The sequence below is a fragment of the Vidua macroura genome, chromosome 8, assembly GCF_024509145.1.
Source record: "Vidua macroura isolate BioBank_ID:100142 chromosome 8, ASM2450914v1, whole genome shotgun sequence".
In the NCBI taxonomy this organism is placed as follows: domain Eukaryota; kingdom Metazoa; phylum Chordata; class Aves; order Passeriformes; family Viduidae; genus Vidua; species Vidua macroura.
Window position 1 is genome coordinate 55989 of NC_071578.1, and position 26366 is coordinate 82354.

A 26366-nucleotide genomic window follows, 5' to 3' on the forward strand; every position below is an offset into this window, starting at 1 on the left:
CACACCCCTGGGCAGGGCAGCTCCGACCCTGACACACCGCAAGCACCGTGACTGTGAGATGCAATAAGCACACAAGCAACAATGACTTCCATAGGGAATGTGGCACCCACCAGCAGAGAGGTCCAACAGTGCCATGACAATGCAGGTGCTCTACAGCAGCCCTGGAAAGTGGTGGCTGCTGCGGCCATCAGCGGAGATGTGGATGAGAGCCATCAAAATTAGAATGATGGATGAGCAAGAAGCCAAGCTTTAAGACAAAAAGACTGTAATGGACATGGGGATGCAATCCCTGGAAACAACTCTGTCAAAAAAAAAAAAAACAAAAAAACTCACAAAAATGGAACTGAAGGAGCCACCTGGCTCACCACTGTGAGGGATGACTGCTGAGAAACATCTACAACATGATAGACACCAGACAGATCCACACCTTAAGCTGGAATTGCAAGACAAGAAAGGCTTGACAGGCACTAAGCTGATGTGGCAATGCACTTGTGACTCCCAGGAGGGCTACCAAGGTGCCTAGTGATCACTAAGAGCTATGGAGACATCAAGACCCGAGGAAGGTACAGTGTACAATGCAGAAGACAGACTAATAGAGTTTATACAACACAGACACATGCTGGAACTGCTTTCCTTGGCACAGTTCTCACACTGTGCTGAGAACTAACCTGCTCCCTTAACCTGCCGTAAGGGAACTGCTCCTGAACAGCTCTCTCCCCTACACTGACTTTAAACCCCTCCTTACAATTCCCAACTTTGCCCCCTCCCCACCAGAGACATCTTTCCCCCACCTTCACTTCAGAGGAATGGGGTTCTTAAGCCATCTTCCATACTACTCACCAGCAAGCCCAGGTAGAGGAGCCTCAGTACCACTGCCCTGCTCTGGGGCCCACCCGCTGCTGGGTGTCCATGCACCCAGGGCTGAGGGCACCTCACTGACCATGGTTGTGACAGCACCATGGCCCTCACAACCAGGCAAAGACCCCCTCGTAGCTTCTGCATTGTGACCCTCCACTGCCAATCTGAGCTCTCCTGCCATGCCACCTTCAGCGAACAGGAGCCATCCGCACCTGCCGAGGCGTCTCACTCGCCTCACCCATATCCAGTGGGCTTTGGCATTTCTCAGAGCGGAGATGCACCCTGCACCCTATCGTGATGCCCCTGTGACCTGAGAAAGGGGTGCAGCAGCACCGGATCCCAAGTACGGTGTGTGCGCCACCCATGCCAGGACAGCAGTGGAAAGCAGCTGGCAGGGAAGGAAATGGTGCCCTGATGGGGTGGTGGCACACTGGGACCCCCCCGAACCGAGAGCGGGATGTCCTGCAGCCAGTGGGAAGCTCTGGCTGCCAGCCATGTGGCGGGGCTGCAGTGCACCACGGGAAGTGTTCATGGAGGTGGAGAGCTTCATTCTGGACAAGCCATCATCGAAGCGCTGTTGAAGTTTTATATAAAACCGAAGAAAAATAAACCTTTGATACAAATAAGTAACAAAATTAATGTAGCAGAGAATTATGTTATTTATCTACAATAGTCAACAATACAAAGAATTAGATATAAAAGGTCTCTTGGTCAAAAGTTTATTATACATTTGGAACATCCGTCCCCCTATCTCAAGACTGATCAAATACAAAGAAATTAAGCATAAAGCTTTCCGGCCCTCAAGAGATGCCATGATCCTAAGACTGAAGAAAAAAATCCTCAAAACCAAAACTACTGAGTCTGTTCTCCAGAACAGATACTTGAATAAAACAAAACTTAGGAAAAAAAAATTAAGCTCCACCACCAAAAATATTTGCTACAGGGAGCACTGGGATAAAAAAGGAATGTAGTCGATACCGAAATCCTTCCTTATGTTACCTATATGATTTGAAAAATTCTGTCTTTGGGAGAAGTGACGTCAGTTTGCAGATACTGTCTAAGGAAACTGAAAGCGGGAGAGGGGGAGAATTGTCATTGATAGGATCATTATGTATTCATTGTACTGCAAAATGACCAAGGACAATGTTTCTGATGATGAAAAACAAACTCCTTCACCAGAGATTATCCTGAAGCCTGAACAACTTCGGGAAATAATTATACCCTGGGTTTTCTCCCCAGTGTTTTCAGTTGGCATTTCTCTGAGGGAGAGGGAGGCTTTCATGAAGGTACTTCATGCTCCCATGCTCTGAAAAGTCAGAAACAACGTGATTGTCCCCCCTCAGCAACCACTTCGTAGTTAAGAGTCCTTCAATTCCCACTGGTCCACGTGCATGGATACGCGAAGTACTAATTCCCACTTCAGCGCCTGTAGGAAACACCCAAAATAAAGGTAGTTAATCCTCTGATGATGTTCACTTCATACTAAATGTTTTTTGTACTTCAAAGTAAAAAAGCTGCCTGCCTTTCAGGGACCTGCCATTCTCTGCTCCTCTCCAAATACCACCAGTTCCATTGCCCTGAGAGAGAAGCTCGAGGAGATTAACTACTACATTATTAATTGTAATGTTTATACTTCGGGCTACTACAGTTACTTTCAGAAAGAAAGATATGAGAGAGAGAGAGAGAGAGAGAGAGGTATCTCTTACATTGCTCTTAGACTGATCTAAGGGCATAATCCTTAAAAAAAGATAAAAAGCTAAACTAGTAAAGATTTTGATCTTACATCCTTTTTTATCACATTGAGGAGATATTGAAAGACCTTAAATGGAATTTTTCAGTCACATGGAACACTGTTCCAGCTAACACAGTAATAGCGTGTAGTGGAGACTTCTGATTTTCTACCTCATCAAGGAATGTTTCCCTTATCTTCTGCAATTCACAGAATTCACAGTAGGTGCACCTGTTTAATCAATTGATACTCAGTTTAGTTCCCACCCTTCATTCCTTAACACTACAGGACGTGCACAGTGGACAGCATCTCAATCTGCCCAGCAGGACTGAAGCATTGCATTCTTTACAGCATCATTAGAAAGAGAAACAAAAGGAAAGCTGTTCAGCAGTTTCACATCTTGTATTGCATTGTTCTATCACTATATGCATGCAGCATTCTTTATTGCAATTGAATAGAGCTTCAAAGGATCCAAAATATCTTTGTGGATGAAATTTCTAGGCTTCAACTTTTCGTACAGTACCTTTCCTGAAAACCTTTTATTAGACTGTAAGATAAGAGACTAATCCTATCTTTCAAGATGCATACTGCCACACTTTTCACACACCACAAATTCTGCAGTCACAACCCTACAGTATCTTCCCTCTTACCAAGTCCAAACCTATAGCCATCAGAGAATCGGGTACTGGCATTCCAGAAAACACAAGCGCTGTCCACATGCTGGAGGAAGAACTCTGCTGTTTTCTCTGGGGAAGAGGCAGAGAAAAATAAAATCCATTACATACAGAATGATCATATATTCCAATAAACACTGCATAAAACAGTGAACATATGTAACAATACAACTTTGACATGCAACCTTATCAGACAGTACTTAAACAGCCTGGGCTAAGCCATGCTCATTTTTACCTTCCTCCCTGTATGCTTATCAAGTAGCATACAATGGCAAATCTCAGAATAAGCTCACAAAGAATAGAAGCAAGCAAAAAGATGTCTAATCCTATCTCCATTCAGTTTAGTCAAAGAGATTTAGTTGCATAACCAAGGAGAAAGAACAGCTGCCCCAAACAGCATTTGTCATTCAAACTGAGACAGTTAAGCTACAGTCAGCTCTCCATTAGTTTCAAACATAGAATTGTTCCAAATATACTGAGAAATCCTAAACTCAATTGATATTGCAAATACTCTTTGAGAACTACCATGCAGAAATGCCACATACAAGTGTGTGAACTTGGAAGTCAGTAGCCCTTGGCAACAAGACAGACATTCAAGATCAACTCTACTTCCAGTATAAATCGCTAGCTCACCAGGTCCTGTGGCAGGTATCAAATGCATGCCTTTTAGTGACAAGCATTTAAGCTCAGCAAGAAGTACAGAAATAGAAGCCTACTTGACTCACACCGGCCAGCTGCAGATCAACATGACCTTAAACTGCACTGATTCTCAGAAGTTCTGGGCTTGATTTGGCTGGAGAGTCAACCTTTGTATTGGCACAGCTCTAGTAAGGTTTTGAACTGGCACAGACCAAGAGATGAACTACTACAATGAAGTTAGATGCACTAACACCAGGAATTTGCAGTCAAACCAAAACAGCAGCTTAAAAAAGGAGCCAGGTCACTAACCATTCTCTGTGATAATAACATCCGTATGGGAACTTCCGTACTTGTGGATATGCTCAACAGCCTCTTGAACGCTGTCCACCACCTCAATGCAGCACTCCAGGTCCCCATATTCTGTGCGCAGCGATTTCACTTCTGAAGGACTGAATGTCAAGTAAGATGCAAACTTTGGGCCAGCATGAATCTTCACCTGCAACACCAGAAACATTTTGTTTGTGGCTACTGACCATACAAGAGCCTTTCAGGTGTAAGCTTCTTGTACTCAATATGGGATAGATAGCAGTCCCTGTGGTGCTGTGTTTTGGACTTCTGACTAAAACAGTGTTAAAAACACACCAATGGCTGTCGCTGAACAGAGCTTGCACAACGTCAAGGTTCTCTCTTCCCCTCTGTTCCAACTCTGTGCCCCTAGCACGAAGATTGGGAGTGTGCAGGAATTTGGGAGGGGACACAGCCAACAGCTGACCAGAACTGACCAAAGGGGTGTTCCATGCCGTATACTGTCACGTGCAGCAATACAAACTGAGGGGAGGGGGTTTGTGAAGAAGGTAGGCATTGCCAAAGAGACTGGATGGGCACTGTTTTTTAGTGGCAGACAGCAAGTAATTACCTTTGCCTTGTGGGTGTTGCTGGTGGGTTTTTAGTTTTGTTTTGGGGTTTACTTTTTTATTGGGTTATTTCCTCCTCTTTGTCCCCTTTCTTCTTCCTCTTTCCTTCACTTACCAAGCTATCTTTTAACCTAAAAGCTTCCTTGGTTTTGTTCTAATTTTCTCCTCCTGTCCCACTTGGAGCAGGGGAAAGCAAGCAGGCAGCTGGATGGTGCTTAGCCACTGAGTGGAGTTAATCCCCAACGTGCATGCAAGTGTAAGAAAAATACACCTATACTTTGGGAAACTTGGCACATAGGTGAATTAGCTTCAAGGTACAATAACTGACATGCTAGGTTGGCTACCTACCGTGACAAGCTCTAATTCAGGACTCATTTGAAATTACTTAAAGCAATTGCATCACTTAGTCACCAGGCAGAAAAGGCCAGTACAGCAGTGCTAGGAAAACAGCTAAAACACTGACGCCAGCCTTTGTTTTAAGACAGCAACTGCAAGGCAGAGAATAACGGAAGGAATGCTTCCAAGTTTGCACCTACAGAAGTCTTAATTTATGGAAGTCTTGAATTACTTTTATCCTTTTACTCTATAAATTGGTACCAGCCATCTCTGAAGCACATCTCAGACACAAAGGAGTTACTGGGTCCAAAACAAAAAAAACTCACACAGATATTTTTCATTTGTTATAAATAAAATTTTAACACATTATCAACCTCTGCCAAAACACCTAAACAACGAGAGATAATTTAGAACAGATACAGCACAGAAATTCCATGCAGATGAATTTTCCATGCAGATGAATTTCCATTCAAACAATTTTGAAATTTTGACAATACAAGCATAAATGGGAAATAAGGCATAATTCTACTAAATGTGAAGGCTTTAAAGACAATATCCGTAAACCAGCATTTTCTTGTGCAACTATAAATTACTTTAATTGCATAATCCTGGCCAATATTTCTTGTTGTCAGGTTAGATTAGACAGAGGTAATATCCTCCCCACTGTATAAGGAGATGGGTTAGGGTTGGTGGTGGAAATGCACTGGTACACATATTCCTCCCATTCAAAATACAAACATCTACCCTGCACTCTACCCTTCAAAAGAAACAACTAAACAACACATTAAAAAGCCCCAAACACTGAGAACTTGCTCTTTGACTACTTACCAGTATATTTTACTATAACCCTTTCAATAGCATCAAAATGTACGACCTCTCTATCTTGCATTAATCACCGCCTGTGCACTCTATTTGTCGAATACACAGTGCTGTGTGAAAACCCTTGATTTGTGTGCAATTCATACTACTTCATGGATACTTCTTCCTGATGTATCTCTGCTACCTTTACTGAAAAAACATTGCTTGTGTCTAGACAACTAATTAGTATGCTGGCCTTTTGATATCCTTTGACATACCAGGAGGGAATATGGGTGGAAAAAAAGGGCATCCAAGAGGAAAATTTTAAAAACCACATGTATGAAGCAAATTCCGAAAGGATAAAAACAGATGGAAATTCACTCGGGTAAGAAGCTAAATTAATAGATTCAGGAAGACAAGGCTTTGCATCTGACTGAATTTGAAAAGGTAGAGAAAGGTTGTGTATATGCTTTTATGGCAGAAGATTATTTTTGCTATATATAAGGAAGTATATAGAAAAGGTATCCCAGTAATAACCTGCAGCTGTCCTGAATAAGCTGCTTTCAGATAATTTCTACAGAAACACTTGATGCTGTGTGGAGAAGCAATGTTCATTGACATGTACAAAGACACAGATGGGTAACTAAAATGTTATGCCATGTAAACAGGGCTACACCAGCCAGACCAAATGCTTCTAAAGTTTTAGGAAAAAAACAGACAAAAACCACAAAACAAAACACAAATATGAGTGACTAACCTGTTCTACTCTCAACATGTCTATGATCTGATCAAACAACGGGGTTCTCAGCAAGTCTCGATGAATTAAGAGAGTTTCCAGAGCATTACAGGCAGCAGGATATTCACACTTTGAGTCTCTGACTGAGGTTTAAGAGTACATAATTGGTTACATAACATTCACAATGAAGATTTTTGGATAATATATAAATTACCATAACTACATTGCATACTCCAAAGTTCAATTACAAGACTGAGATTCAAGTCGCCCTCCCACAGCTTACTTATTCGTGTGACCTTCTCAACACTGGCATCCGTGTCAACATACACATGACAGATCCCTTCACTGTGACCCATCACTGGGATTCCCTTAGCAGCTTTCTGGATATTCCTGACTAGCTGTGATGAACCACGTGGAATGATGAGATCTATCAGCTTATCCAAACGGCAGAGATCTTCTACTTCCTCTCTTGTGTTCACCTGTGGTAGTTGCAATACAAAGAGCTTACAGTTTTAACTTTCAGGTTTTGCCCACACTTTTTATACATACTATAGCAAAGAAATAGTTGATTTAACTCTAGGCACTTACCAGTTGCACTGCATCTCTGACTCCATGAATAGAGAGGGCTTCTTGTGTCAGATGATGAAGGATTTGATTGCTGTGTGCTGCCTCTTTCCCTCCTTTAAGTAGTAAGCCATTTCCACTGGCTATGGCCAAAGCAGACACCTGTCAAAGGAATTTATTATGGGGGAAAAAAAAAAAAAAAACAAAACCTTAAATGTATTCTGGTTCTTTTGTCAGAATAACACCCACAGAATAAAACCAGGATTTTTTGTTCAGTTGATTTATTCAATATTAATCTACAGTTTTCCTTTCATGGCTCTGAAAAATCATTACAAGTAGCAGCACATTTAACTCCAGAAATTAAATGTGCTAATTTCAAGAACAAACTTGAGTTTTCAGGGTACTATTGCAATGGAGAGACTACAGTGAACAAGACAAGAAACTATGGACATAGGGCTTCATATGAATTGCAGAGCTGTGTGGGCAATTACCACAAGGAGAATAATTTTAGCAGCAAGAACTCTTGTCCCTAACCATTCCAGCAGAGAGTGTCAAATAAGCTCTTCCTATGAACAGGAAAAACATTTTCATCATGTTGTCTAAAACAGCAGACATAAACAGACAACACTTGCTCTAAGCGTGGAGAAAAAAAAAATTAAGACAATAGGCCCACCATCATCTTTGCTTCCATGTTTATTACAGGAAGAAACTGATAGATACTCTGCCCTTCTGTTTAAGGTGTTAGATTTCACCCATTTAAGTCCAGCAACGCAAGAGGCTTTTGTCCCTTTCTACCTCGGAGTACATCAGATGCAATAAAGCTCTTTTTCAAAACTTATTTTACTTTTGTATGCTTTTTTTGTATTCCTCATCCCAGCTTCATTCACTATGGCCTCACAATTTGTCCACCTACTTGAAAAAAAGTTTAAAAGCATGCACTCCTTTGGAAAACAAAATCACCTCCTCTCCAGAGGTGAGTTTATTCTCTTTAGAATAAACAAACTCAGTATTTTAAGTCATTTTGCTGCATTACTGTCTTCTGGGAAAGATTATATGTATCATTATCATCATCTGTCTATCTAATCACCAAACATACATTCATTAGTATTAGTATCCATTGTATATTGGTGAGATGCGGATGCCAAAATTAGCCAGGCTCACATCTAATAAGATGTTAGCTTGGTGGTACACTTTAGATCCTGATTCATAAAATAACCAGCCAGATACATCTTTCCCCTTCTAGTATCAAATAGGTAATAATAATCAAAATGCTTCATATTCTACCTCATTTGAAAAGAATATTGAAAACAAGAAACACATTAGAAAAACACACTCAAGTGTAACCATCTGGGAAGTCTGCCTTACATAACTATCATGTGTCTTTTTAACTTATATAATTAGATATTAAAAAGCCATCTGACTGTATTTTAAAAGTACCTTCTATCTGCTCCTCCAGATCAGTATCACGAAAGGAAACTAAACAAATAAGCTTATTAAAGAGGCATAAGATTAAAAGAAAGGTTTTGACCTGGTTTGAAAAAATGAAAAGAAAAAGCACCAAGAATTAATATACAAAAATTAAAAATTTTGGTTACTTCTAATCCAGGTTAGAAGCCGAACACAAGGTAAGGGGTTTCAAAATGGTTCAGTCTCAAAGACTAGTAGAACATGACTACACTTCAGAACAACAACTGGATTTGGTGGAATCTATACAAAACAGTCTCTGAAGGATGCTTGCAATTTCACCCTATAAGTATTAGAGGCAAACATGCTGTTTGTATATGCTCACTAGAAGCTTATTAAATCTTAACCCAAACAAGCATGAGATGCAGTAGTAGACTAAGAGGAGGGAACTGCTCCTCTCAATCAGAGACCCTCCTACTATCAGGTACAGGATGGGACAGAAATCATGCAATTCAAATGCAGAGTTATCAAAGATGATCCTCTGAAGTTGCATCAGGAAGCCTGATGTGAGCATGAGGACAGGAAGTTGGCAAGAAGCAAAGCAACTACCAAGACAAGCTATCCCAAGTCTGTAAAACAGCAGGGGAAGAGAGGGCAGGGCAGGGAAGCCAGCAGGAGTCAGTCTGATGTAAGTTTTAAGATACAGCAAAGAGAAAGAGGAAGACATTGGCTGTGCAAGGCAAGAGAGCTGGGTTGAAGTCCAGGAAGACAGATGCAAATTTAACAAGGTAACATACTGGTTATCTATAACAAACAGAGCTGGTAGTCAAGGAAGACTAGTGCCTTTTTGTTTCACAAGAACTTTTCTTACAGCATTCTCCTTTCCAGTGTGAAACGGGGACTACTCACAAAAATCTGGCATGAAGTACAAAGCTGTCCACTCGTTGAGCCTCACATCCTCAAAGTGGCTGTACCCCTCATTTTCCATTCAAACATCTGCTCATTAGAAAACTCCTCAATCAAGCTTCCTAGATACCTAATGTTAATTGTGGGAAGAAATGTTGCTAATCAGGGCTTTTTTTTGTTTGTTTGTTTGTTTTGTTTTTTTTGTTTTCATTTTAAAATCTACTTCTGTTGCTCAGTAAAGTAGTTGGGAGTTAGAAAGTAAGACCAAGATTGCCTCTGTGACATTAAGTTCAGCACCCATATTTTCATGCATTTTATAACAGGATTTACTTATAGCAACACTTCTACACAGTGCTGCAGAGGAAGGTATTTGCCCTTAACATACCTGCCTTATTCCTGGCATAAAACAAATGAGTAACTGAACACTGCAGAAGCAAGTTCTGAAAACATCTCTGCATAAAAAACAGGGATGCCAAAAAAATCAATTGCAGAAGAATCCAAGCAAGAGTCTTTTGAAACAATACTTTTTGTAGTCTCTTGTTTGCTTGCCAACAGAAATACCCAACAGTGCAATCTACCTTGCTTACAAACCTGTGGAAGACAGTCAGGACGAGATTCAAAGATCACGAGAAGGACACCAATTGGCACCGTCACCTGCTCCAAATCCAGGTCTTTTGCTATTCGAGTTCGTCGAATTACACGGCCGACGCTGTCCTGAGAGGATGCTGCAATCTGACGCAGACCAATAGCCAAGCTGTTTAGCTTTGAAGTAGATAGACTTAGGCGTTTCAACAAAGGGAGTGCTAATCTCCCTAAAAGAAAGAAAACGTTGTGCTGAAGATAGATTGGTCTTCCTAGGCTCAAGCAGAAGTGACTGAAATGAGTACTCAACCTAAGGAAAATTAAGATATTTCCCACACCCTAGCAAGTAATCTACCTGAGATTATACAATGCATAGTATCAAGTCTGGTAGTCACAATAAAACCCCTCAAATATGATGACTATTTCACCCACCACATTTTCAATTAATGAGGTTTAAGTGCTTTGTACATGAAGCAACCACACAAACTACCAACATCCAGAAAGATAAGGCTTGTCCTATTCATGTCCTATTTCATGTACTGAATTTCCTACAAATTTCTACCCTTGTAGTATTTCTGGAAGGTCCAGGCAGTAATTGCATCCTTCTGTTTTACAAACAGAAACACCAAAGTGCAGACACATGCATAGCATTTCTGTGCAGACTGGACAAGAACAACTTGAATTTTCTAGTCTGAACACGTTCAAACAGGAAATTAACCCAACAATGTCCCCTCAAATACTCTGGTCAGTGATGCCTTCCACACAGTATTACAATTCATGATGTGTCCTTCTCATGTACTTGTTATGCCAACACATACATATCTCAACCCCAGCTTCTCAATGAATGCATCAGTCTAACACAGAAGAGTGGGTTTCATCTGAGCCCCCTAAAGAGAACCTTCCTCAATCAGAAGGGGGCAGCTGATGCTTTGGCAAGCATCAATTTAAGTGTAGAGATGATAGCCTTCCCTTCAGGAACCAAACATTACATTAACCAGCCCAGAAGATATTCACTTTGTTCATGACAGTAACAGAGATATTTGTTTCATTTTTAAATTTTTTTTTTTACAATACACCACTTGGTGTTTTGCACTGCCTGATGAAGGCATCTGTTTTATGCAATGAAGGAGGCTGCAGCTGTTTACACTGACAAGCTCTCAAAGTCCTGGGTTCAGTAATCTGTGTCAGCCGTACTGCCCAATCCCAGGTTACAGAAGATGCTAGTTCTGCTCATTTGTCTTGAGGCCCAGAGAGGTCCAAGATGATATCATTACTATGGAAGGTTTGAAACAGTACCTTTATTTTCAGCCTCCTCTAAATCCTTCTTGTTTGCCAAGAGGATTTCTTCCCTCTGGTCCGTTAGTAAGTCAGCAAGACGATAAATAATCTCTGCTCTCTGAAAGAGAAAACAGTTTCTGAACTGACTTCTTACTCAAAGTCCATGCTGTTTGACACCTAGTTTCTATAGGCCATTTAGGCTGACCACATCCTCTCACTATCTTAACTCTCCCAATACTTGGGCAGCTGATTTTTCCAGCCCGCATCACACTGAAAAAGAAGACCGAACACTGCTTCAGCCTCTGCCCTGCTTTTTATTATCTTGCTTTCCTTTCCCAGTCTTCTTCACCAAACTCACATGTCCTTCCTTTAAGACCACCTTGTACCACATCATACCCACCCAGCTGCAGAGTAGTAATTGTCTACAGCTCCACTTTTGTATACATGTAACTCCACACAGGTGTGAATGGAGCAAGTTATTCCAGCCAATTCTTCAGCAGCTTGAATCACAGTTCACTTCTGTGTGTTACTTGATGCTATCAAAATTTTTATAAACCCCACAAGAAAGCCCGTATTACTTCACAGCCCCAAGAAACACAATCTTTTTGCTTTTATCATCTTTAAGCAGGCTACAATACAAACAGTGGATCTGGCACAGAACAGATTCTTGTCCTAAGGGGTCCATTTCTGTTATTAGCCTGTGTTCTAAAACTTGCCACACATGCACATTATTAACAACTTGGCCATATTGTTCTGTCACCTGCTCAGGCTGTAGAGCCGCCAAGGTCCTGCCACCAGCTCGAGCCATTTCAGCCTGCTGTTCTACAGTAGGGCCTGCAAAAAAAAACCCCAAAAATATGCTATGCAGACAAAGTAACAGCACAGGCAGAAGTGAGCACTAACCCATTTGTCTTCCAATTCTTTGTTTAGAGCATGAGACAGTTTTTAACAAATTCAAGAAAAATGGTGTATCCTAAGACAGAAAAGTCTGTACCTGACACAAAAATACCGTTATGGTCCCTACATAAAGAATCATCACAAAGATTCTGTCTCTGTGTAACAGCAAGTATCAAAAAGACTTGACAAAGGCCAAAAGAACAACAGGATAGCTAAGTGACTAGGGCATAGTAGGCTACTGAAAGAAAAGAGGCAAACTTTGAAAAGTTTAAGTATCCAGCTGAGGAATGTATGCATGGGAACACACAAACAATAATGGAAGCCAAAACCCTAGTAACAGCTTGCAGAAAAATTGCTTTCCCTGTCTTTCCTTGTATGCATTTCAGAAGCAAGGTGCTGAAATTATATAACACAGGTTGTGTTTCTGTTTCAAATCACCGTGTTCAGGTAGCATTTCTGCAAAGAATTCACAAGTAGCTCATGGAAAAACTGCCATTTTTAACTCTCCTGAAATAACCTGTAAACCAGGTATCTTGAACCCAATTTCCATTTAAGAAGAGTCCCATGGAAAATGCCAGAGTAGAAATTATAGAGAGGTATAGTGGGAAGTGTAAGAAAAGAATGCGTGGACATGAGATTAATTAGACTAATTTAAGACATCTTAAACCAGCTTCTTGAAGTGATATCATACTTTACAAAATATGGCATTTTTTAGTGTTCTTGGAGAAAAATTATGTATGTAAGCAGACATACTTGATTTTTTAAAGTTACTGGAATTTCCAAAGTGTGGGTTTTGGAAGATACAAGACAAAGAGATGACTGGAGTAAACACCACAACAGTCCACAGGGACACACTTTTGCTACTTACCATATTTGTGACTCAGAATGGGATCACAAGACTAGAAGCTTTACTGCTGATACCAACTTATTATAGTGGGGCTAACCAAAAAGGCACTTGAGCATAACAACACCAAATGCATTCAAAGGATGATTTGACATTTATACAAGAAATCCATGAAGGATTACTATACACAAAGAAATTCACTTGGCCTAAAGTTAAAGTCAAAAGTGTCACTCCAGTATCTATTCTGCTAAGGTGATGGATCTTTGGTCTGATTTCATCTGACAATTATTACACTGTTCCAGCAATGCAGTGGCAGGAAAACATTCCTACCTACCATACTAGAAGACTGAATCATAAAAGAAATTAATGATAAAAAAATAAACCTAAACACTACTTACCTTAACACTAGCTTAGCAGCACATTCTATATCCATATTTTCACTGTGAAATCATGGATACTTGATAATAACTCTTAAGACTATAAAAGGTAAAACTTCTACTCTACTCACTGCATTCTTCAAATGCAAGTCTGATGTACCAGTTTATCAGCCGGAGGGAAGAAAAGCAGGGAATTCAGCCATTTCTATCCCTACTTCAGAAAATACCTTTCAAAATCCATTTCGCAACCAGAGAGTGGTTTTCCAGTTATTGCACAGCTCTAGACAAATTTTAACTCTAATTTTTCAGGAAATCTCTACAACTGTCAAGGTACACATTAACTCTGTACTCACCTGCAGGTTTTACCTCTGAAAAAAAAGTTCCAACCTTTTTCCCTTCTACAATATCTGTGATGACATGACCTGAGATCTTTGGGTGGGTTCCATTTGCAATCACTACTGAAGTGCCTCCTTGCAGGGCCCACAGAGCTGCTTTCACCTACAGAGAGGACAGAGCCAGTTGCAAGAGAATCATCACTCTCAACAAGACTTCTTGGTCCACTCTGATGGCTGGATTGATTGCTTATGCTTTCAAAGAGCATTCAACACACTTTGGGAATCTCTGAACTTCAGTGTTGGAATACTGATATTTGCTTAATCCTTCTACAGTATGTTAAGTTTACATCACGAATAACTCATTAGTGAGGGTCCTTTGAAATGCCTGCATACTGACTGGTCCAAAGATTAGCCTCTTTGCACATTTTTGAGCAGAATATTATTTCTCTCAAATCCCAGATGCTACCTGCTGAAGAGGTACTGCCAGTGGTTTCCTTCATTTATTTTCCCAGTTAAGTTATTAGCCAATATGGGCAATATTATTCATTACTTATATTTAATTATGTATCATTTATTTAATTGCAAAACCTTCTCTGCCTACTCACTTCTATGCTTTCCTAATATGGTTCTACAATTTGGTATTACAGTCCATAGTCACTATGAGACACAAATGTCAGATAGGCCTATGACATTAAACTTGGCTACCAAAGGATCATCAGCTACTTCATTATTGCTCAAATTTCACGCTGAAAACCAAGATTTGTTCTTTGAGCTACTGTTTTCTATTATTTGTGCTACAGTTTTCCAAAAATGTCTCCTACATTCTCAACTGTAGCAAATTTTTGTTACAACACCTGCATCAAGATTTGCCTCTATGTGACTCAAAAGACACCAAGTAACTCTTACAGATTATTACTTCTACAATGAAGTACTCTCTGACCTTGGCAGCTTTACCTTCAATACCTGGAATTGTTTAAATTATCCTAGAAGCCAGATAAGGGAAAGTAATTTCTGAATAAGCTTTGTAGATTTCATAGTTACAAATGCCTCCTCCTTTTGCCACCTTTCAGTCCATGCTCTGATACTTAAGAGTGGGCCTTGTGCGTGAGTCTTCAGAAAAGGGAATAATCAATAACATAACTGGTGAAGAATTTTACTTTGGCCTTTTCCTGCTTAGTCAAGATCTGCTTTGCTTTTTACAGACAACGTTCTAGATATGTGCCAGGGAAACCTGCAGCAATTAATACTACAGCAATATGTATCTCAGCCGCATGAGAGACATATGCTGAAGTCAAACAACACACCCATGTTTACGTACTCAAGCAATGAATACTGTGTACAGTCGTACACAGGACTAAAACCCATTAGCCCTCCCACCTCTACTAATCTTGCGCTCAAAAACTGAAGTACCTTGATCTCCACCAATATATCCTTCAGAAGCAAACAGTACATTGCACAAACTCAGAGAGGGAGGTATCATGTCAGATTTAAGAGACAGGGATTCCCAATGTGATTTGAATTATCACATAAGAAAGACTTGAGACTGACTCTTATTTTAATTTAAAACACAAAAATACAGTTCCAAATGTCACCTTTTAAAATCTACTCGAGTGTAATTCTTTACTTGCTCTTTTCAATTCACATAGACCTAAAAGAAAAGCAAAGGGAACCCACATACCATTTCAGGGTAGTCAAAGAATAGCTGAGGCTGGAAAGGATCCCTGGAAATCATACAGTCCAACTGCCTGCTCAAAGCAGGGTCAACTAGAGCAAGTTACTTAAGACATCATCCAGTCAGGTTTTGAACATCTCCAAATAGAGAATCTACAGGTTCTCTTGGCAACCTGCTCCAGTGCTTCAGCAACCTCATTGTAAAATTCTTACATTTCAGTTTATTCACTTGTATTTCATTCTGTGCCCATGGCCTCTTGTCTGTTCCCTGGATACCACCAAGAAGAATATCGTTCTGCCTTCTCTAAACCCTTCCTTCAGCTACTCATACCCAAACCTTCTCTTTTCCAGTGTAAACAATCCTAGCTCTCAGCCTCTCTTAATGTGACAGTGCTCCAATTCTTTAATCATGTTTATGGCTCTCTGCTGGTTTCACTGTAGCATGCCATGTCCTTCCTGTACTGCAGTATCTAGAACCAGACACAACTCTACAGATGTGGTTTCACTAGTGCTGAGTAGATGAAAGTGAACATCTTCCTCAACCTGCTGGCTATGTTCTTTTCCATACAACCCTGGACACTGCCGGCCTGCTTTGCCCTAAGGCCATATTGTTGGTGTACATTACATTTGGTGTCTACCAGGACCTCTATGCCCTTTTCACTGAACCTGCATTCAAGGCAGTCAGTTCTTCAGCCCATACCAGTGTCCCTAGGCATAATACTCAGCATTTCCTTTTATTGAACTCCTAAGGTTCCTGTCTGCCCATTCCTGCAGCCTGCCAAGATCCATCTGAACAGCAGCACAAAGCACAATTATCTCATGTAGCTCCCTCTCCTTCCCAGTTATGAAGCAAATGTTCCATATTTCTACCTTGGCTTCCATGCCACCCATTCCCACTCGGGATTTGGTTCCAAATGTTACAGACTGCTGGTCTCCTGGGTAGAATATGTCAATAAGCTTTGCGTCATCAGACCCTGGAGGGCTGTCAAAAAGTCCTGAAATAAATCATAAAAATCAGTTATATACCCTCATGTTGAAAGCTCGCCCATGAAAAAAGGAAAAAAAGAGAAACCAACAAAAGCAACGAACATGAGGCTATAAAGCTGTGTTCCACTTTATAGGATTGAAAATTTCCACTGAACCCTTCTTTTTGTGGGAAACGAAAAGCACAAAATTCTTAACTGGCAGACCCAAAAGGTATAGGTTTATTGAAAGCCTAAAAATAAGAAGCCAAAAGCCCACATACTGAATAGCAGCAAGTAAGCTGGGAGGTAATGACATTTGATTGAGGTTTGAGACAGTTTGCAGCTTTCAGTTGTTAAAAATCAGGCCTTAAATACACAAAGCCTCAACTGAACTGGCAAAGAATAGTCCTTCTCACCAAAGACTCAGATGATATTCTTGAAAGGTGGATTGCACAGTGAGAAAACAGGCAATTCAGAAACATGTAAAAATGGTAACTATTGAATTCTACTAAGAAGGAACACAACACTACAGAGACATACTCTTATTAGCATTTTTAAAAATCAAGTAATTTAATGTCACTATGCTTGGAGTTGAATGACACTTCAGTTTATCCAACATACTAAACTTCAGCTCTACCACAACACTTCCCAGAAATTCTATGTGCACAAATACTGCCACAACAAACTAGAGAGCACAAGTGCAGTCTCTCTGTGCCCATCCTTGATAGCTTGCGAAGTAGAGGACATCTCTCCATAAACAAGCTGTCACATTGAATGAATAAGCTTGGAGGAAAGGTGTGCTGGTTTTGGGTTTTTTTACAAACTCTTCTGACAATTGCTTTTATGAGTTGTTCTAAGACAGTAATTTTGACTAGAATTAACCAGCTCGAATGGAATTAAGCAGCTAGAATAGAATGAAACCCAGCTGCATCTGCTAAAATAAACAGTGCTTATAGAAAGACACCTCTTTCCTCCTCAGGGCCTCAAGCATGTGCTGAAGGCCAGGATCTACTGAAAGAAACCCAGCAGGAGCAGATGAAAGAATATGTGACTTAAGGTGATGTGGACTGCATTGATCTGAAACTGTACCCTTACTGCCTCCTCTCTCTAGAAAAGGAAGTTTCAACATCCATAGGTGACAGAATTATGTCGCAACAACACAGCTCAGAAGACCAGAGCAATGTAAGCCAAAAGTAAGTGAGACAGAAAAAGCTAGCAAGACCCGGGTACCTGGAAAGCAATGACCAGGACTTGTAATACACTGATAATTCACTGACAGAACCTGCTGCCAGAAGAAACAAACTATTGTAGAATAGTATTTGGTTTATACTCCTGATTCAAGACACATAGCTTTTATCCTGCATACTATTCCTGACTATCATACATCTCTGAGAAGCTAGGAGAAGTACCAGATTACATGTAGTATTCTGGAATCTGGAACAGGTCTCAGGTTCGCATGCATTCTCACTCATCCAGATTCAACAGTGTCAGACAGTGTTTGCTTTATGCCACAGCATCAACATTGGGTATAGGCCTTAAGGAGTTATTTTAGTACATTGCAATTGTCCTTGTAAAACAAATGAACTGAAGAATCAGCAAAACAGGAAAAGAGGTTGGTTGGTTTGACAATCTGATGTGCTTCACTAAAACCAGAAATTAAAGCAATTACTCACAAACCTTCTACATCTGAAAGAACAATCAGGAGATCAGTTTTCATTTCTACAGCCAGTCGTGCTGCCAGACTGTCGTTATCCTTCACACTAATTACCTGCAATACACATGCATATCAGAAGCAGTAAATAGTGTGAAGAACTAAGAAATCTTTGGTGCCAACATAAAAAAGCAATTTACCTCAGCACTAACAAGTCCTTCTGAGCTACTTTTTTTACACCCACTGGAAACTTCAAAGGTGATCTTTGTGTGAAAGTACATATATTTCAGTAAAGTGGTATCCAAATGACAAGCAGTGTCATCAGTACTTGCATTCCCCACTTTAGTGCCCAGTGACAGGGCAAGAGGCACTATCTGACGCTGCTTTAAGAAGGGGTGCTGGATTAGATGACCTGCAGAGGCATGCTTGCTTTTGGTAAAGCAGACAATATTTGCCCTGGTTTCACCCCACAACACTGTATCATGCCAAATACAGACAAGTCAACACAGTATTTCAGTACTCTCTGTCCACATACTAATTTTGTATCTTTGTTTCTCTGCTCTAGATTTCAGAGGTCCCCTGTTACAGCATTAGTCAATACACATTAGCGCTGCACCATTTGCAAGCAGGACCCCCCCTCCATTGCTATACTTTACCCACATTTACCCCCTGCAGATCACTGTTTGGCTCTGGAGGTGGAACAACTGCATCATTAGTGTTAATTATAGGGACAATATTCATCCTTAAAAGCTCATGTAATGTTCCATTTAAGTTGCGACGCTTCTGCTCATCATGGAAATCCAGATTGGTGACTAAAATCTAGAAGGAAGAAAGAAACTACTTAGCCTTTCCTATAAGAACATAATATAAACTTATGTATTGACATGTAATAACAGAGCAGTCATGCCTTTTAGGTCACTAAAGAAACAAAAGCCACATTTAAAAGATATAGAATAGGAGTGAGAAATATTCTTTCCACAGTATTGTCAGGTTTATTCCACTGAAGCCTGTAAGAGCCTATCTCAAGCAGGTAGGTCACACACTCCAAGAATGAACTTGGAAAACAAGACCGTAATCAGAACATAGATGCTTATGATAACTACTAAGACCCTAGACAATTCAACAGATTGCTCAAGACTCTGCCTTTCCAGTTTTTCCTCCCACTTTAATGTTCCTACTTGTAGCGAGCAGAAGAGATGCTTTATATCAAGACTTTTCTTCCACTCACTAAAAGTCACTTGCTCTTCTGAAATAATCTTGCCTCCTGCACACAGATAGCACCCCTTTCTTTCGGTGTTTTAAGACAAAAAACACCCTCAATGTCTGCTCTGGAGAGATTTTTTTTTTGTTTTTACTCTGTCATTGGACATTTGAGAACACTAAGCAAACAACTCCACCACTCAAATGTACAATAGCACTTGGAATCAATGTGTATGCTAAGTTTTCTGGCATGGGCAATTAATTATTCTATATCAAAGGAATGATAGTTATCTACAGATTTGAACAAGATTACAATCCAGCATGACCTATAGTGATTTTAGCTATATTATAAACAATTTGGCCATATCGGCTCTACCATATTTCAGTAAGAAGTTCCTCCAAGAAGGCTTCATACTAGGCTCCTGAATTTGTTAAAAGTGTCTAAACAACTAAGGCCTTACAGTTAAAGCAATTCTGTATTTTCAGCGTATCTAAGATAAGCAAAGCCTGTTTAAGAGTAGTTCAACTGATACAGTTGCAGCCTTCAGTGTAAGACCCAGGCCAGGGATACCATCATCCACAAGCTGGAAAGGTTCGAAGAGGAGATAGACAACAAGTTCTGAAGTGTAGATATGCACTTCTGTCAGCTTTACAGAACGTGTTGCAGTTTAGCCACTTGCAGTTTTTAAACCCTCCCTTTGGACCATCAACTTTAGCTTTTGTCAAGAGATCTTAACAGACTCTCCCTGCCTATAAAAGAGCAGAACACACCTGAACTCCAAAAAGAAAAAGCACATTCATTGTATCTTGACAACAAATAACTCAGTTTGAGAAACATTTAGCAAGGCACTCTTGTATAAGCTACCATTTATGCAACAATAATAAGCTCCCAAAGTAGCAAGTCAATCTAGGAAAGAAGGAGTGCCTTACTTGAGCTGCACAGATGCTGTACTGTGTAAACATGGCCTCATACAGAGCCATTAGTCCACTCTGTCCAGCTGCTGCACAGGCGCGGGCCTCCAAGACCGGAATAGCCTACAAAGACAAAGAGCAGCTGTCAGGCAATGACTTGAACAGGAAGAACCCACCACTCAAGGAAAAGCAGGAGTGCCACCAGCCTCTCACCATATCTTTTAGCTGACTCTGGCCTGAATGAAGTGCTTGCCTCACACTCTGAGAAAGCAAGATCTCATGACGCAACCGCTGCTTTCCAAAAGCTACAGCCCCACTGGTGACAATCATCATCTCTCGGCCCTGATTTTGCAGCATTGAGACCTGTAAGTACAGGAAATCAGAAATAGGGCCTAGCATATGATCAGTGAGAGCAAAACAGTCCTGGCTACTATATCCTTATGCTCACCAATTCCTACTGACACAAGCATTTTGATTTCTCTGTGGATGTGCAAAGCAAGGCAATCACCCTTCATGATACTTCTGCACACATTCCTAGCCACTTGGAAGCTATGCCAAGGACTGCATGCAATCTATAACTTCTTACAAACCTTCTTTTCACAATACTAGCTTTTGTGACAGAAAAATGCTTGAATCCATTCATTCCCAAAGCTACCATTATAGAGTAACTTTGAATTCTAGAAGTAAAGAGGCCAACTCCCAATAGTAAAGCTTTTGATTACTTCCTCCTTACATGTATCTGGCCAGATTCCTTTCAAAGCCACAAAGCTAAATATCTTACATTAATTTAATATATTAGGTTTACTTCCCAGAAGGGACACACGTCCACTGCTCACCAAGATAACCCTTTCATTTTGGAGAAGAAATACATGAGTTGATCCCATGAGTTTTTCCTACAAGGAAGGAGGTTTCAGGCTTTTCTCTGGAGGAACTCTGCTAATGCTCAGGTGATCAAGAAGGGTTGACTCATTTTGCAGAGTTCACATACTTCAGTGCTACCTTCCCACTAGAGACAACTAATGCCCCAGCCATGTTTTACTTATTGCACAAAAATATCACTGTGCAAATCTCTCCCTCTATACTGGGTTTGGCGAAGATGGAGTTACATTCTTTATAGGGGTCTGTATGATACTGTGTTTCAGATTTCAGTTCTAAAACAGTTTTGGTAACATTCCAATGTTTTGCCTATTGCTAAATAGTGCTTGCACAGCATTGAAGCCTTTTCTTTCCCCCATGAGGAGCAGCACTAGCACAGTCATCAAGGCCTTCCTTGTTCCACTATGTCCGATCCCAGCAGGTAGGCTAGCAGCTGGGCACAAAGTTCAGAGATAGCTGACCTTAAACTGGCCAAAGGGACTTTTCACACCATATAATGTCACACACAGTAATAGAGCTGCAGAATAGCAAGATGCAAGAGGCTGTCTTCCAAGGCGGCCATCACTCAAGAACTAGTGGGGCATTGGTCTGCTTGTGTGAGGTAGCGATTGCCATCACAGATTTCTTTTCCTCTCTCCTTGACTTATTAAACTACCTTTATTTCAACCCATGAATTTTCTTACTTTCACTCTTCCCACTTTCTTCCCAATCCCACTGGTGGTGGGGCACAGGTGAGGGGAGCAAATAAGAATCTGTGTGGATGCTTAGCTGATAGTCAGGATCAACCCACCACACCTTCAAAAAAAATTTACTGAATTACGTGGTTTATAGCACTGCAGCATAAGGGATTGAAAAGGGAAAGGCTAACACACTGTTTTAAAGAGTATCAGTATTTTATGATGGTTTACTACAATCTTCTGTAGCATTCAACAATCACTGAGTACCTGAAGTTAACACAAATGTTCAGTCACAGAATTACCTGCTCTACAATAGAAGCCAGCCTCCCAAGGGCTAAGCCACACTCATCCCCTCGAGTAACAACAGCACTACCCAGCTTTACTACAATCCGTTTTGCATGCTTCAGCTCACTGCGGTGTGCAAATGATTTTCCATGTGCACGGCTGAGTGGCACAGTGATAAATGGAATGTTGCTCCAACAACGGACGGATTCATTCCTTAATCTTTGGTTATGGCAAGGGAGATCTGTGGATAAAGAAAGAAAGGAAAAACCCAGTTTTAAGCGTTTCATTCAGATTTTTGACCCTTCACAATACACACTTCCCAGTAACTGGGAATGAGAAGCTAGCTTTCAATTCACCAAAACAAAGTGAGAAACAGGAGTATCTGAGCAGCATTTATCATCCCTAAGGAATAGAAGGCAATATCCCATGCATCAGAGCTGACTCTGGGAATCTAGAAGACCAAACTGAAAGACACTGTAAAAGAGCCTATATAGCTCACATCTCAAGGACTAGTTTAAAAACAATCTCCTTTGCCTTGCCTCATTAGATAAAATTTAAGAGTTTTCCTGCCTAAAGTAGCACAAAAAGCCTGATTTTTAGAAAAGAAACACAGCTTTTACAACATCTCTAAGCCAGGTATTTTTGATCAACTAGGGAAAATGAAGGGGCGTGACAGATATACAAACTCAAAGTCACATAGTGACATGGGTGACATGGTGGTGTTCAAGCCCTTGAACAGGCCTCTTGAAGATGTGTTTGTGCTCCAAGCCTGTCAATGTTCAGGAGGCATTTGGACAATGCCCATAGTGTGCTTTAGCTTTGGGCAGTCCTGAAGCATCAGGCTGTGGGACTAGCTGACCATTCTAAGTGTCTTACAACTAACTATTCTATTCTAGTCAATCCTAACCAATGTATCATCTGAAGATGCAGACTCATCTTTACAAATCAGTGAACATTACACCTTACTATTTAGTATTTGCCTAACCTACACAGTATAATCAGAAAGGAGTTTATTTCCAGGTCTCTTGGCTTCAGGGTTTAGAAGGTTCCAAGAAGGTAGCTGTTGAGAGCTAGCCAGTATCTGAAAAGAAACCATTTACTTTTTAAAAGAAAAATAAGGGAAAAGACCACAGTTCTAGAACAAGCAGAGAATTCAATTCTTCCCCACTAAAGTCCGAATCATTAATCTTGCTCTATGGCCACATAATTCTACCTTTTTTAATTATTTTACATTGGACTGAGATGTGAAATCAGCTCCCCCATTACACATGCAAAACATTTCTGGAGATGCAAGCCCATTAACTTGCTCCACATGCAATTAGGGAGGAACTGACATAGCCATCCAGTCCAGGTTTTGGACGAGCAGGCTTAACGGCTTAAGGGATTCCAGTTTTTATATCTCATACCTATCAACACTTCCTTAATAAAGAAAGGGACACATACTTAAGTATTTGGCATTGCAGATCCTTCACTGTGTAGCTTGCACAAGGCTTGCTTCTCAAGAGTAAAGAAGCAGAATTTCAAAATACACAAGTTGAACAGAACAGAAAAAAAAACATGGAGAACAACCAGAAAACAGCGAAGAAGAAAAAAAAAAATCCCTCTGATAAATGATTACTCCAGCTTTAGATCACAACTGATGAAGTGACAGAATTGCTCCACTTCTGGATACTGTCAATACTTGGGAACAAACTTCTCACAGGTAGCACTGTGAAAATTATTGACTTCAGAAAATGAGCAATACTTAGAAACGTTACAAATACAGAAGTCAACAGAGCTCATAAATAAAAAGTTTAGAATTTTCAAGATTTTAACATCTAATTTATTTAGTTATTAATAAAAGAGAACTGTTAATACACAGACCAGTGGGAAATTAATCTTGCATGCAATGGTAAACAGCTACTCTTTTGATCTAAGAGAGTTTATCTATCCTTGCTTTTTGTATTTCAGACCACTAATCAAGCAGACACTGAATGGATCTCTTACATTACTTTTTCAGGGAAGAACTATTTACAGGGCACCTATGTATTTACACCAAAGTTTCCTGCACTTATCTTTCCACTTGAATTTAATCCAAGTAAATTTGAGTTTTGATCTTTGCTTTACTCAAGAGATCTGAAAATGCAGATGGGGAGCAGACACAATCAGATCTTGTTTTTCAGGCATGTATGAGGTTGAAATAAGGTTTTACAGCAGCAATACTTTTACAACTTTTTTTTTTTTCCTTGAAATGTATGTCAGAATGAAAAATACATAGACATCCAGCTGAATATTATTGAGTTAAGGGAGAAAATAACACTGAGAAAGTAGAGCTTCAACTACAGTTCACTTCAGAGGTTGTAAGCTTTGAATTATGTTAATGAGATGGTTTTCCTTTCAACACAGGAAAGAGCAGAGGCATGCTCAGACACATACTGACCAACATTTTAGAAATGTGTGCTTTCTCTCATACATACATAAACGGGAAATGGCTGCGATGGCATGTGGCGGTGACACAAAGCACCATCCAGGGGAACGGACAAGAGGGCTCAGAGCAGCTCGACACAACATTTTGAGATGCCTTCTGCAAATCAAGGATATCTGCAAGTTAAAACGAAGGGAGGAAGGGGGAAAACTGGTTAAATAGCAATGACTTTCCATCTATATTTCTCTTCTCACCCACTCCCTCAGTCCAACTCCTCTTTTCCTGCACCATCTTAATACAATTTCCTCGTGCCCACTCTTCATTTTGCAGAATTTGCACAGGGATTATAATATAGAAGAACTGAAGGCCCCTCTTCCTTACCTGCTGCCAGATCTTTATTAAAGGTAAAGAATAAAACATGGCTCCCTGAGAAGGGAAAACACTATCAGTGAATGTACCTACAATAGAGAAAAGTAATACTTTTTTCATGGAGAAGCTTGTAAGAAAAAGATAAAAGTAGAGAGGTTGTATCATACAGACTTCTCTGTACACCTCACAACAGAGCATCTGCTATACTTCTCATGAATCTCAGCCCTATTCAGTATGGGAAATATGCTCATTCACTTTTACCTGAGCACTATCAAATTACAAGATCTGATCTACGATTACAAGTAAAGACATAAATTTCCAAGCACTTGGCATTAGCTTCCCTTGACTGAACCTTTAAACACTCAGGATTCTTCTAAGATTCACTAGAGCAAGTACACAACAAACAAGGGATACACAATTAGCCATCTCCTATGACAGGTCTAGTTCAAGTAATGCATCTAGTCTCACCATGGAAACAAACAAGATTAAGAAGAATCCAGTTCTCCCAGACAGTATTTAAACCACAAAACCTCTCCTTCCCCTTTCTACAAAACTTTGCTTCCTTTCAATCCATTTTCCAGCACCACTGAAATAAAGCAAACAAAACTGCACAAACTACGGTACAGAGAAAGCATTGAAAAGAGGACAAGAAGACCTTATAGTATCTGCACTGGAAGACTGCTATTACAAATACCAGGACATTTACAGCACTGACAGATCTGGCATACGTGTACATGAACACTTGAAGAGGCCTTATTACCCTGCATCAGTGTACTATTATCCCTCATTATAATCATTACCAAAATATACGTCTAAATTAGACAAGGCAGCCACCAGTAGATAATGTTCCTCCTGTTTTTGTCTAGTAGAGCTTACATTGCATGGCATTTTAATAACATTAATCTGCAATGTCCCTCCAGTTCTGTATTTCATGTGAAATGGCAATATTGGCCGCTGCCAGGATAAGGCAGACAAAGGACTCTGAGCAGATCATGCAACTAAGCAAGTAGTCAAAGTTCTCTTCTCTTAACAGGGTAAGCTTAAAGCTGGAACAGTAGTACCTAGACATTCCCCCTTTGAACCCTTACCAGGCACCTCATGCGCCTGCCTCTGGGGTTGCACAATTCCCACTATTTATGTTTTAGCCTTCCACCTTGAAGCTCACCTTGACCCCTTCTGTTAGACACTGGGTGTCTCAAGGGGGTCTTAGATGGGTCTCAGAGAGATGCTAGAGATCCAGCAGCTCCTGACATGAGGTGGCAAACACCAGGTTCTTTATCCAGACCCCCTTCCACCACAAATACCCTTAGTAGAACTGCCCGGTCCCTTTCAGCTCCCTCTACAGACTATGTCCCTTAATGGACAGAAACAGGCACGCTACCTGAAGTTTCACCTCCAGACACCTCCTCTTACCTCTCCTTTCAGACCTTCAACTCCTGCTATAGTAATAACCTCCACCTGGCACTTCGCTGTCACAGAATACAG

At 40.5% G+C, this 26366-nt stretch overlaps 1 protein-coding gene across 11 annotated transcripts in view; it reads right to left on the minus strand.

The window, feature by feature from the left end:
• Window positions 1-1561: 1561 nt before the first annotated feature.
• The window catches only part of ALDH18A1 (aldehyde dehydrogenase 18 family member A1), a 48295-nt gene continuing 23490 nt past the window's right edge, over window positions 1562-26366 (minus strand). For 10 of the 11 annotated variants that reach the window (XM_053984231.1, XM_053984235.1, XM_053984234.1 and 7 more), the window contains 17 exons: window positions 24565-24688; window positions 22126-22349; window positions 20484-20633; window positions 20289-20393; window positions 18819-18977; window positions 18185-18275; window positions 16413-16537; window positions 13890-14034; window positions 12179-12252; window positions 11437-11536; window positions 10150-10370; window positions 7273-7410; window positions 6968-7163; window positions 6706-6827; window positions 4210-4396; window positions 3238-3333; window positions 1562-2284 (listed from right to left, as the gene is read on the minus strand). In XM_053984231.1, coding sequence (XP_053840206.1) covers window positions 2103-2284; window positions 3238-3333; window positions 4210-4396; window positions 6706-6827; window positions 6968-7163; window positions 7273-7410; window positions 10150-10370; window positions 11437-11536; window positions 12179-12252; window positions 13890-14034; window positions 16413-16537; window positions 18185-18275; window positions 18819-18977; window positions 20289-20393; window positions 20484-20633; window positions 22126-22349; window positions 24565-24688 — 2439 coding nt within the window. In that variant the 3' untranslated portion in view covers window positions 1562-2102. The remainder of the gene's footprint in view (window positions 2285-3237; window positions 3334-4209; window positions 4397-6705; window positions 6828-6967; window positions 7164-7272; window positions 7411-10149; window positions 10371-11436; window positions 11537-12178; window positions 12253-13889; window positions 14035-16412; window positions 16538-18184; window positions 18276-18818; window positions 18978-20288; window positions 20394-20483; window positions 20634-22125; window positions 22350-24564; window positions 24689-26366) is intronic. The other variant, XM_053984232.1, reaches the window with a different exon arrangement.